The 14,172-nt window shown below is 37.7% G+C and overlaps 1 protein-coding gene across 1 annotated transcript in view; it reads right to left on the bottom strand.

The window, feature by feature from the left end:
* The window catches only part of ttyh3a (tweety family member 3a), a 73,181-nt gene that overhangs the window by 38,505 nt on the left and 20,504 nt on the right, over nucleotides 1-14,172 (bottom strand). Inside the window, exons 3-5 of the mRNA XM_016569692.1 lie at nucleotides 4,026-4,137; nucleotides 3,647-3,867; nucleotides 1,714-1,809 (exon numbers count right to left, since the gene is read on the bottom strand). Coding sequence (XP_016425178.1) covers nucleotides 1,714-1,809; nucleotides 3,647-3,867; nucleotides 4,026-4,137 — 429 coding nt within the window. The remainder of the gene's footprint in view (nucleotides 1-1,713; nucleotides 1,810-3,646; nucleotides 3,868-4,025; nucleotides 4,138-14,172) is intronic.

Raw genomic sequence — 14,172 nt, 5'->3', positions numbered from 1 at the left:
CCACTGCTCCGGGTGTGTGTTCACGGTGTGTGTGTGTTCACTGCTGTGTGTGTGCACTTTGGATGGGATAAATGCAGAGCACTAATTCCGAGTATGGGTAACCATACTTGGCCACATGTCACTTCACTTAATTTATAAATCTATATACAGTATATATCTGAATAAAAACATTCCATCTAATAAAAATATACATTTTACCCAATGTTTGTGTGCTTTGCTTTATTTTTATTCTTAAAATACAGAATGCAACAGTGGGGTTCCAGAAGGAAAAATCCATTTATTTTCTCCATAGGGGAATTGATTTTAACAATAACTTATAGACCTTTAAAGACAGACCTACTGTGAGCTATGAAGTTGTTAATCAATGGTAAATGCCTTTGTTGAAGCCATCAGCATCATTTTAACTTATTTTTTAAATATCTTTTTAAAATTATCATGTTCAAGAGTGGAATTCCTGGTGAAAAACTAAATCTAAAACAAATCAGAGAACAGACAAGCAAATCGCACCAAAACACGGTACACAGTTTTGTACCTTTGATTTGAAGCAGAAAGGTATTTGAAAATCAGACAAAACGACAGTGGCAGTATTGGATTTTAAGGCCATGTCAGCATCTGAGGCTAAATTGCAAAAATTGCAAAAACTGAATTACAAAAAAACCCCAAAAAACAACAACAACAAAAAAAGTTTACATAAATACAATAAAATAAAAACCAAAATTAAAAATATAGCAGTCAAGATTATACAAGACATTTAGATTTATACAGGATAACAATTCTAAAACCTGGACAGTCCAATAAAATGATTCATGGAAAACATACAGAGTTGGGCGACAAAAAGGCAAAATTTGTAATGTTGTGACTTACCTCTTAGATGGTTGGTTTGGTTCATGGCTTATAAAGAAAGACTTTTTTTTTTTTTAAATACTTATGGGGAAAAATGAATAGGAAAAATACTACTGGAACCAAGGCTGCTGAAAAGATGGGTGGACACTGTTGCATTGTTAGCTTTGTGACATCTCTAGTTGCGCCCCAAATTAAATAGTATCCAGTTTGCCCTATACAGTCTCGTGTATGAATTTTATACGGTTATTTTTGTCATCCAGCATAATGTGCATTTTTTCTTTTTGGAATTTTCAGTGTCAACACACTACAAAAGAGCATAGAAGAGTGCATAAGTACACCGATTGGGATACTCTTATTGGTAAGTCTCTTAGCACTTTAAGGCCCGGTTTCACAAACGGGGCTTAGCTTAAGCCAGGACTAGACCTTAGTTCAATTAAGATATTTAAGCAAATTTGACAAAAATGCCTTAGAAGAAAGTGGCAGAAAGTTACTTTCTATATAGAGCGGTTTTGGAACAGTGCTAATGTGTCTGTTTTTCGAGCTATTTTGTTGTTCAGGCACTGTGGAGAGCTTGTCACACAGTTGTTTTTCTGTGCCATCTCTGATTTAAAACTTCCCAGAGTGAGGGGGGGGGTGGGGGTCAGAGAGAAATATACTTTATAATTTCTCTGTTGGAGCTAAAACAGAAGAGCATAACTAACACTTCATAAATCAATCTGGTGTACCTCGAGTGGATGGCTCCCTGACAACTGAAAGACCTTTGTGGGTCAGCAGATCAAATATTGCTGGTCATTTGCAAGTTTCTGTAAGCTCTATTTACCCTGGTGTAACACACATGACCCAAAGACACATCCATATGTCGAGCCTTACCCAATCAGAGTTCCTTTGGAGTTGCGGATAAGGCCGAAGAGCACCAGCAGGCAAATGAGCACATCAAACAGCAGCAGACCCAGGTAGCCCAGCCACCTAAAGACAACAACATATTAACATTACAAACACAGCAAAACCCACAATCAATGTAACAGACACTGTACGACAATGTATTGCAAACTCAAAAATGGTAACACTTTAAGAAACATTAACAAGTCATTAACAAATAGTATAAGATGCTTCACAGATCTGTTGTCTCTTGTATATTTAAATAATGAAATATAAATATATGAAAAAGGGTCAATATGCTGTTTTTCTTTTAAGAAATTTATATTTTTACTAACCAAGGATGCACAAAATTGATAATTCATAAGGTTACAAAAAAAATATATATATATATTGTAATAGTATTTCACAGTATTGCTGTTTTTACTGTATTTTTGATCAAATAAGTGCAGCCTTGGTAAGTAGGGGTGGGCGATATACCCACCATAGTAATTTGTCGACTGGTAGAGATTTTTGACTATTGTCTCCATTGCGGTTACACGCTCACGTAACGTTGCTGCGCTAAGTGGTCACGAAAACATTTCATTTGCACGCGTTTTTAAGCATTTCGATTTAAAAAACAAGTGATTTTGAGCCATGGAAACTCAATCAGCAGCCAAACAGAACTCATTTCACTATATGCACGCTGTCTGAGAGGCGTGCGCACGTAAAGATGGTGCTAATAAAGTGTGGGAAAGTTATTTTTGCCGCTTTATTGGCATTGAACAGTTAAATACACACTTGTATGTGTCAAATGCCCGTCTTTGCAAGTATCCTCGTAAACAGTAATTTAGGTCTTAAGTGAAAACAAACAGCTGAGAAAGAAGACACATGTGTGACAGTATATTGTATTAAAAATAAATTAATGTTCATATACTTGAACTTGAGTACTGAAATCTGTATTCTCTTTTAAATTTTAGAAATGATTTGGTACTGAACTAGAATGACAGCAGTCTAATATTCCTGCTGTCTGTCATTCATGTTAATCAAACAACAAAAGAGACAATTTCTCACTGCTCTAAATCACTTTTGTAACTTTAAGAAGAAATATATATTTAATTTAGACGGTGAAGAATATGCAGTTTTTTTTGTGATTACTTTATACAATGTATGTAGCATTTTTTATGTGTTCTACTGTAGTGTTTTATTTTGTCCTTTTGCTTGTATTTAGTTTCTTATTGTTATTTAATCGCTGACGGTTTTCTTTTCTTCAGTAAGCTTCAGTGATCCATTTACATTTTCAGAAAAGGTAATCTTTTGAAATCAAAGCCAAAATTATTTGGTTTTCTGGCTTTATCCTGTTTGGAAGCCTGAAATGAAACTTATTTGGCTTTTTAGGCAAACAAACAGACCCCAAAGCAATTTCTTTCAGAGAGAAAAGTAAGTGGCTGACGAGAGGTGGAAAGAGGCAGCGAGTGAACAGAATACTAATTTCTATTCTCTCTAAGAGAGCACTGTTCACAACTTATGCGATACAGAGAAATCCTTTGAGCACTCTTTCTTTTTCGCCCGAGACTTTTTTCTGGATGTTAGAAAGGTTTTACACCTTTAAACAGACTGAAGTACATTTCAAAATGTCTGCCAGAAAAATTTCTAGGGTTGTCGCAACACTAACATTTCAGTTACCAGTATAAGGGCTTCCTAAATGTACTTTTTTTTTGTCAGCCAAATTTCTTTTACCAAATAAGTTTACTTATTGAAGCAACCCTTATATTTTAAGTTAATATTTTAATAACACTCTCACATGTTCACAGTTCTCTGATGTCACTTAATGGTCACATGACACGCAGTTTTAGAAATGATTTGGTACTGAACTAGAATGTTTGACATCCCTACATATTTATTTCAGTGATATTGCCATTGCTGTGAAACAAATCAAAGTACATACCGGTACCAGTCATATAGTTCAATCTGGGTTGCCAGATCCTCCAAGGAGATGCTGAGATCGCTCCAAAAGGGAATGTCAGTCATCTGACGAACCAGCTCACTCCGCTGATCCTGAAGTTTATGTACGATGGACAGGTAGTCTGTGTGCTTTGCATACTCGTCCTTTAGTAGCCGAAGGTTCTCGTCCACAGTCTGGCTCTGAGCTGATGTACTTTCTGACACCTACAGACACACACATTTGCTTTGTAAGTTCTTTTCTCATGAGCTACAGATCATACAGTATAACATCGGAGTATATCACAGAGATTGTCAAGCTCTGGTGTGTTTTTGGGGAGATGGAGCACTATGTGAACATAACCCAGTGTGCATCAGTGCCTCACCAGTCTGTCCACTCCTGACACGGTGCGATTGGCATGGCGGAGGGAGTAGGTAAGCCGATTCACGCCATCACAGGTTTCGCCATTCCCGTAGAAACCAACAGCAATGCCAGCGCTGTAAGGAGACAAAGAGAGAGGCATGAAGAGGAATGGAGGCCTTCAGCAGAGCCGAGGTAACCCTGAGGGATAGGTCAGTAATGTCCCAAAACCCCTGCAGACAGCCGGCAGAAGACACAGACAAGCATCTAATTCAGACTCTATTGTCCTCATAACACAACTGAACACACATGAATAACCTGTCCACTCCTGACACGGTGCGATTGGCATGGCGGAGGGAGTAGGTAAGCAGATTCACGCCATCACAGGTTTCGCCATTCCCGTAGAAACCAATAGCAATGCCAGCGCTGTAAGGAGACAAAGAGAGAGGCATGAAGAGGAATGGAGGCCTTCAGCAGAGCCGAGGTAACCCTGAGGAATAGGTCAGTAATGTCCCAAAACCCCTGCACCCCAAGACTCTATTGTCCTCATAACACAACTGAACACACATGAATAACTTATTTAATAAGAGTGAATTCTCACAGATCATTCAGGGCACTGATTTACAACATTCATTTCTAAACAGGAGTACTTAGGAATGTTTCAGGGGTACATGTAAAGATTTGAAACTAATTATAATAAAATACTAAAAATAAACAATTCATCTTGTGTATTTTTGTAATAACCATAAATACACTATGCATACTGTTAAAATTATGTTGGTTAAGATTTGTTTTAAAGATTTTATATGATTAACTTTTACTCAGTAAAGGCACATAAAATTGATCAAATTACAGACAATTATACAATATATGCTGTTCTTTTGAACTTTCTATTCATCAAAGAATCCTGCTAAAAATGCATCCTGGTTTAGACAAAAATATTAAGTAGCACAACTGCTTTTAACATTGATAAAAATGCTTCTTAAGCATCAAATCAGCATATTAGAATGATTTCTGAAGGATCACGTGACACTAAAGAATGGAGTAATGACTGTAATATATTAACACATAAAAATTAAATTGTAATAATGTTTCACAAAATTACAGATTTTACTATTTTTGATCAAATAAGTGCAGCCTTTCAAAAACAAAACAAAAATCTTATAGATGACAAACTTTTAACAGTAGTGTATGTAAACAAATACAGCATAAAAAAAGACTTTTAGAGCTTTAAAATATTTAAAATCCGCTTGATATGGAAATTTGATGGGTTGTAAATAGGAAAGAGTTTAGTATTGTCTGAGAGAAATGAATTCTGAACATTATTGCATTACATATGGCATTACATATAACCAGAAGGATGCTGGTTCAAGCCTTATAAATGCAAACCTGTGAATAAAACAAATAGCCCTTTGCTCCAAGGGAATGCAATAAGAGCCCTAAATGTTAACGTAATGACTACTCACTTTATATATTTGTACAATTTGCAACTAACAAAATGCTTTTAGTCCATTTAGTCTGTGCACATGTGAGAACCACAAGAGAAACACAAGAGAAACTAGTGGTCAAATGATCGACAGCGCACTGTGAAACTCAACACAACATTGACTCAGACTGTTGAGCTACAACAACAGCGCTGGGAGAAGACAAATGAAAATGAATCGATTGCGCTAACAGCTTTGACCAACCAGAGAATCAGGTCACAAACAAACGGCTGCCCCACAAACCCACTGAGGCCGTTCACAGCAATGTACAGACCACCTGCACCAGAGATATGACCACCAACACATCCGACTTGAACTTGTTGCCTCACCACCAGGTGGCAGAAAAGCACAACCCGCCGACAGGGTTTTCAATCCCACTCATTCCCATTCCCCACCCTCTCTCGCTCAAGTATGTCTCCCAACTCCATTGTAAAGCATTCAATGGCAGCTACAATCAGCAGCCACCCCGCTTAAGGGGGTTCTGCGGCTAAACAAAGAGCTATTCACCGCAGGAAAAGCCCCACGGCTCTCAGCCAGAGTACATTTAAGACACATTCCGTGCGTTTGCCAGTCTTATAATTTGCTTTCGAATGGACCAAAGTCTAAGTATTAAGATTTCACAATAACACCTGAAGAACCCATTGTCGCTGAAGCACTACGCAGGAAGTCACTTGAGTGAGAGTATCTCAAACGAGCTCTATATTTTGTAAACATGCAGTTAGTTGTGCTAAGACGACGTGGTGTGTTGGTTTTATTCTCCATGTGCTGTGCTGTTCAGACGGGGCGTGTTGCGGCACGAATGTGCAGATCAGGAAGCAGATGTCACCTCGCCGTCCCCCTGAAGCCACGGTCATGTGATCCATTAGAGAGGTCTCAGTGGAGTTCCCAGCATTCCTGCTACACGGTAAATCTGGTGGATAATCTGCATGAGCAAAGTTAACTAAATACACAAAAACAGTCTAATCTCTCATAGCACAACATGAATGGTTAGAGAGTGATATGAGGGCCATTTCTTTTCCAATGTTATTTGTATTAAAACAAATTATAATGCTACTTGTGTTTACACTACTACAGAACTATGCAATGACTTCACTAAGAATTTATCTGTTTGTAAGAAGCAGAGGTTCACTATTTCCCAAGAAGGCAGAAATAAATTAATACTTCAGGACTATTATTTGTGTAAGGTAGTGTTCTGATTTTTTAAATGGAAGATCTAAAAAGGGCAGCTGTGAGGTTTATAGGGTCAGATACATCAAACCATACAAAAGACATCTCAGATAATAGTTATACCGAGAGAAGGGAAAGTGATTGTAGGCTCTAAGGCAAGATATGACCCGAGGACCGATCAATCAATGTTCCCGCAGCTGTGGCCTTTGGTGGTCCCATATCACTGCTGTCCTGTATTAAAGAAAGCTCAGTCTGTCAGACAGTCTCTATTCTGGGCCACAACTCTCATGGGTCCATACAGACATACTGCAAACAACAAATAACAAAAATAAGCCACATGACTCATCAAAATCTATCCCAGCGCTCCCTAATGCTAAGAAGCAGACTTGAGTTGTATAACATATAATAAGTAATGACCTGTGATTGTTGATCAATGTGAATGGGGTTAAATGCTCCTTAGAGAATAACACTCCACTGACTGGACAGATCACGCTGAGCAATCTCATTGCTCATGCTCGTCCTGGTGCGCCCTTCCCCCTAAAGCACAGCGTCCCGAATCAGTGGGGATTTGGATAAGTGGAGTGTCACACAGCTAAGACGAGACTAGTTTGGTCACTCTACCCAAAGAGTGAGCGGCCTTTGGTGTTGTATATCTGTATACAACAGTAAAAACTAATTTATTCAATAAACTAAGGATTATATAATTTATAAAAAAAAAAAAAAACAAAAAAAACAAACACATTACACATGACAGAACAAATGGCAGGTCTATTAGTTTGCAAAATTTAATGCACAGATTTTTGATCGCTCCATTGCTATAATTGTCACTGTTATTTAAACATTTTTTAATTCAATCCCACATTTAAATATGGTTCTCAATCTAAAAATGTAACTGTGTAGCTAGCAGAAAATAATTTGATGAACGTCTGTTATTGGTTACAATGCTTAGCGCTAAAAAAATACATAAATAGAAACCTTTGACACATTCAGATTAATTACACATACAGGAGTGCTTATAAAAGAGCTTATTCTAGTGAGACTCTTATTTTTAGTGGTTAGAGGTAGTGAAATCTTATTATTTTTTTATCTTATAGTTTTATCTATAAAGTGACGTGACGTGGCCAAGTACGGTGACCCATACTCAGATTAGTGCTCTGCATTTATCCCATCTAAAGTGCACACACACAGCAGTGAACACACACCCGGAGCAGTGGGCAGCCATTTATGCCGAGGCGCCCGGGGAGCAGTTGGGGGTTCGGTGCCTTGCTCAAGGGCACCTCAGTTGTGGTATTGAAGGTGGGAGAGAGCGCTGTACATTCACTCCCCCACCTACAATCCCTGCCGGTACGAGACTCGAACCCGCAACCTTTGGGTTACGAGTCCGACTCTCTAACCGTTAGGCCATGACTTCCCTATAAAGACAACTATTGACATTATCGCAATATTCCCCTAGTAAAAAAGCAATTTAAAATACATCCATTTCATACTAAGAATAGTTAACATTTACTGACATATCGATCAAGCCTAACTGATATAAAAATTTAATTTTTAAAATTTTTTTAAATTTAAATTAAACTTTATTTGCTGTAGGCTACTACTTGTGCACAATGCACATTTCTTAATATTAAGCCTAAAATGTGTTTTAATGTCACTACTGATGAGGACTGTATGCTCTTTGAATAATATCTGTCATTTAAATGCAAACTTATTCTAGTGAGACTCTTATTTTTAGTGGTTAGAGGTAGTGAAATCTTATTTTTTTTTTATCTTATAGTTTTATCTATAAAGTGACGTGACATAAGTATACTTGCAATAGTTCCACTTTAGCACAAACAATTAGTTGTACTTCCGCACTCAACACAATTCAAGTACATCAAGTACAAAATTAGTTGTTCCAGTTTAACAGACTTTAAGTATACCAGTTTAGTACACCAAATTGCAGGGTATTTTTATTAATTGCATAAATATGTAAATGTATTTGTAGTATACCTAGCATGAAAGAAATGTATTTCAAATACATTTTAGTATATTTATTTTTCACAGGGTCACATTACCCAATGTTATATTGTCAGCAAAGATACTGCGATAATATTAAATATATCGCCCAGCTCTTCTGTCCAATAACTCACAGCATTAGCAAAGACAGAATATCTTTCATATGTAAGAAATACTGACATTATAACTGTAATATACTAGAATGAATAGAACTGAATAAAAACTGTAATCAAGAGCTTGTGAATCAGAATCAAATCAGGAAATCTGCTATGAATAAATAATTTGTATATTATACATTCACGTACAATTGGACAGATCATATTCATCATCATATTTCTGGTGCAAAAAATGTTGGATGGACATAAGCTTATATATTCCCGTCTCAATTCCCAAATGAACTGCTGTGATGCTATCAGAGCCTTTGAAGTGGCTTCAATGTCAAGTCATGCGCTGATTAGCATAAACGCTGTAAAGGTTTCAGAGTCTTGCTCTGGATTTCCATAATCTTTAGTTATGCAGCGCTACAGCTAAAATGTGCCTGAAGCTGTAGACATCAGAAGTCCAAGCGTGAAACTTAGGTGCTTGTGCATCTGGAATGAGTCCTCCAGGCCGTTTCACATCAAATACAATTAAACTATCTGACAGAGTTGAGGATCAAACTTTAATCACTGAAAACAGAGCAGATTCATGCGTCTTGACTTGCATGCCTCCAACTATATCAATTCTGACTGAACAGTGTGCATTTGAAGGGATTTCATCTGGACTAAATAATGAATGTGGTGCAACAGAACTCAAAAGAGACATTAAAGAAACACTCCTATGTAGGAGCAAATAACACAAACCCTAAATGTTACTCACAATAAACAGGAAACACTTAGAATAGGGTGTTAACCTACACGACTGATTGGACGGTGAAGGAATCTACAGTAACATGACTTAGATTCTGCTGTTTACGATCACTCCTCTGCGTCCTCATGAATCATTGATTCAGGACAGGGGATTGCATGTCTCAACCACATTTTGCAAAACATTCTTGTACTTTCTGGTTTCTATTTGAGCGCTCATGTGTTCCTTCAAATGCGTCCACTGAGATTTCTTGTAAAGCTCTCAAAATATGTGCCTTCATCAGCAATTCTCAGGAGGTTTCGCCATACAATTTGCTTCCAAGAAAGACCAAAAATTGCACAACTCTAGATTTCTATTTCAATAGAAACAGAATTATCTGACATATTTAATACCAAATCTGATGGAATACGATAACCTTCAGATGGTACACATTACAAGGGCTTCTTACTAAACAGTCTGTTCCTATAGGCTGTCTAGATCCACAGAGTACAGGAAGACTGTCCACTGTATGGACGGCATGAGCTTGTTTCCTCCTCATGCATAAGTGAGGAGTAGTCCATGCAGTATCTGCACTTTTGCACATTTTCTGTGCTGATTGGGGTGGAATATCTGCAGAGTTTTGCATTATAAACTTAAATATGGTAAATTTTGCTTGAAACTCAAACGCAAGAGATGGGTGAGGAGATTTGTATGAATGACGTACAAAAGAATTATGTGGAAATCCGCAGAACTTTCAGTGCAATTCTGCTGGTGCAGTTACCATGCTGTGAAATAAGATAATGTTTGATGTCCGCTGCTTTAAAGTGGCCCATTTATATTGTCAGTGTACACAGAAGCTGAACAATGAGCAAATCTGCTAAATGATCAATAATGTATCAACTTGTCTTTATTTTAATAATTAATAACTAATAATTCCTTGCATTTATATAGCGCTTTTCTGGGCACTCAAAGCGCTTTACATAGAAGGGGGGAATCTCCTCATCCACCACCAGTGTGCAGCATCCACCTGGATGATGCGACGGCAGCCATATTGCGCCAGAACGCCCACCACACACCAGCTAATTGGTGGAGAGGAGACAGAGTGATGAAGCCAATCAGCAGACATGGGGATCGTTAGGAGGCCATGATGGTCAGAGGCCAATGGGCGAATTTGGCCAGGATGCCGGGGTTACACCCCTACTCTTTTTCGAAGGACATCCTGGGATTTTTAATGACCACAGAGAGTCAGGGCCTCGGTTTAACGTCTCATCCGAAAGACGGTGCTTTTTGTCAGTATAGTGTCCCCGTCACTACACTGGGGCGTTAGGACCCACACAGACCACAGGGTGAGCACCCCCTGCTGGCCTCACTAACACCTCTTCCAGCAGCAACCTAGTTTTCCCAGGAGGTCTCCCATCCAGGTACTGACCAGGCTCAACCCTGCTTAGCTTCAGTGGGCGACCAGTCTTGGGCTGCAGGGTGATATGGCTGCTGACAATTTTATTACTCAGGACCATGATTAGTCATACTGTATAGCAACTCTGTCTCAGTTCATAATTATTAGGGATGTGTAAAACTACATAATATGTGATGCGATCTGGGAAAACCCATCGGATGTCGCGCTGGGACGTTTTCAGGAAATTCGAAAAATAGGTCGAATGTCAATTTTTTGTCAAAATTAGAGTTTCATTCAATTATTATTCTATAACTATATATCTTGTCTATCATCTCTGAAAATATCTTGGCAAAATTCACTTTAGTGCAGAAAAATAGCGATTTATTGCAGCAAGCAGAAAAGACTGTCTTTCTCTCATGTTAAGAACACGCTGCGGAGGTGCTTTCTCTTAACACCACAAAAACAGTTAACCTATCAAAATAAACCACGTAACATATATAATAAAGGTGCATCAATGCACATTTCCCGCCAGTCCTGTGTAAACTACGGCACGCAAAGTTTTTTTTAAATGTATTTATTTTTTTAATATCGTGAGATGGCAGAGCACAAGAAAACAACGTAGTCTGAAGCTGCTCACTACGTTTTGGTTATGGCATCAAAACCTAAAAAAGGAAAATATCACCATTGTGTTGGGTTTTCCTAGATCGCATCACATATTTAATAATATTATAATTATAATAATAATAACATTGTAATAATAGGGATGTAACGATTAACCTCGAGCCGGTTGAAATTTTGTCCAAGCAATAATAAAAGGACACATTTAATTTATAATTTGTCTTAAATCTCATTTTGTAAAAAAAAAAAATAATAATAAAAAATCGTGAATCGAATCGTGAGTTGAGTGAATCGTTACATCCCTATGCAATAATATTATAATATTATTTCAAAATCAACTAGATGGTGGTTGATGGTTTCATGATGGTTTCAGGTTCACCTGAAGCCAATTAGACACATTTCTTAGAGTATGTTTACATATTACAGGATGTTTATCAATCTATAAATGAGTGGAATGGAATGGCACAGGGTCGAGACACATTTTTTAAAACATTTTTAACAACTTTGCTGTTAAATCTTAACCGTGACTTGTGTACTGCAAACACATACCAGCTTCATCACTGTGTCTGTCACGCGACTCTGTTCCCCTTTCGGGCTGTCTTTACATTTATTTTGAAAGATGAAGCTCGCGATTATGGTAAGGGCGTTACATTTCCGACGAGTGCTTGCGGTGTTCGGCCAATCACAATGCACTGGGTCAGCTGGCCAATCAGAGCAGACTGCGCTTGTCGGAAGGAGGGACTTTGTAGAAAACGAAGCGTTTGAGAGAGGCGGGGAATAGAGGACCTCAGTATTTGAAAAATAATGTGTTTTTTGAACATTAAAGCATGTCAACATATTCTGTTACACCAAATACACCAAAAAATGATCTTTAAAAAAGCATCATATGACCTCTTTAAGTAACTAGTAAGGTCAAGTTTGCTTCCATGGTGGCTTTAGAGAAGATAATTAGAGACAGCAACACTCCTTAGAGTTTTTTTGCCTCATCTTTGAGCTCTTTACAACTTCCGAGCTGGGGGAAAAAAATGGACCGTACTGAAGACAGGATTTACTGCTTGGTGTGTAACACATAGTGACCATAAAGTTCACACCTGTCATCAACATACACTGAAGAACAGAAACTCACAAAACCACACAGCAGGCCCTCTCTTATGTCGACACTATCACAGGCGGACTTCCCTGAAGAGCGAGTGCACGTTAACATGGAAAAAACAGGAGGATCGGTCATGAGATGTGGGGGGTGGTGGTGGTCTTTTTTGTGAGTCCTTGATGGCGGCGGTAATGCCAAAAACCATAAGTTAGGAATTGCCGGGAAAGACGCTGCCATAGCAACAGAGTTTATTTGAGACAGGATGTCAGACCGGACAATAGCCGAGCCTCAACTTTCCCACCAAATTCTTTTCATTCACATTGTGCGTCAAACATCATCATAACAAAAGCCAGCATTACTTATTCAATCTGATTGTTTATGAATCCTTCCACTGGTTTTCATTCACTCAGAGAAACATCTTGACATCTTGAATTTTAATGGATTATAATGCACTACCGTTGATTCTGAAGACAATGAAGGAAAACTAGAGTGAAGGACAGCAGAAACACTCTTTGTGGTTTCATGCATTAAAGCAACAGCACCAGACAGAAGGTTGTGTCTGAAGTTCTTTATTCTGCAGCTCAGCACTTTGTCATCATCGACATTATAACACACCAGGAATGAAACGGTCAATGTTTCACCTCAGCAAATTTCACAAACCAATCAATAGACATCCTGTGATTAATTCAAGTCATCCAAGACTTGTGTGTAGAAGGACCAAGAGTTGATTCTCAAGTGGTCAAATGTGCATTTATCAATTTGCATTGAATGTTCAATTCTTTTCAACCTGCTTTTCAAACTGCTACACATTTCACTACGAGATCCAAATGACCTTGACATGATCACGAAGAGTAGAAATAATCAAAATCAAGATATTGGTGTTGCACCAAAGAATGCTAAGAAAGTAAGGCTGTCAAAATGTCTGAAAAACTAAATTCGAATTTTGTACTTAAATATTATCAATATTCCAATTATATTCGATAGGGATGCACCGAAATGTAAATTCTTGGCCGAAGCCGAACAAAATGAAACACTGGGCCGAAGGCCGAATACTGAATACCGAACACGGTTTTTAGCATCCCCCCCCCCCATGTAGGCCTATTTTGCCATTTTGTTTTCACCATTGCATAAATTAAATAGCCAAAATGTGCTTTTTACTGTTTTGTCCTGCTTTTCAAATAAAAAATCAATTACAAAACAACAATTTAAAAATATTTACTTAACACTGAACATTTTTTTTTTACATTCTAGCAGACATTATACCAACAAAGCACAATTTAACTTAAAATTAATAAGTTAGTAAAATAATATTTTTGGCCATTTTTGAGACTTGAATCAGGCATGTATTTTTTACTGTACAAATAAAGGCAGCCTTGCTGAGCAGAAGAGAATTCTTTTAAAACATTAGAATATATTACAGATCCCAATTTGAACCCTGTGTGAATGTTATAATACATGTATTAATAGAGCTGTTGAAGGGTAATTATTATTATCATTATTATTGTCTTACTTTTTTATTTTACTTACTTTACAGAACAACAGTAAAACTGCAATACTAACATTTATGAATGTTGATGGAGTTGTTGCTTTTGCTCTG

The sequence above is a fragment of the Sinocyclocheilus rhinocerous genome, unplaced genomic scaffold (assembly GCF_001515625.1).
Source record: "Sinocyclocheilus rhinocerous isolate Xijiao unplaced genomic scaffold, SAMN03320098_v1.1 scaffold1303, whole genome shotgun sequence".
Classification (NCBI taxonomy): Eukaryota; Metazoa; Chordata; class Actinopteri; order Cypriniformes; family Cyprinidae; genus Sinocyclocheilus; species Sinocyclocheilus rhinocerous.
This window is presented reverse-complemented; position numbering and strand designations above follow the sequence as displayed.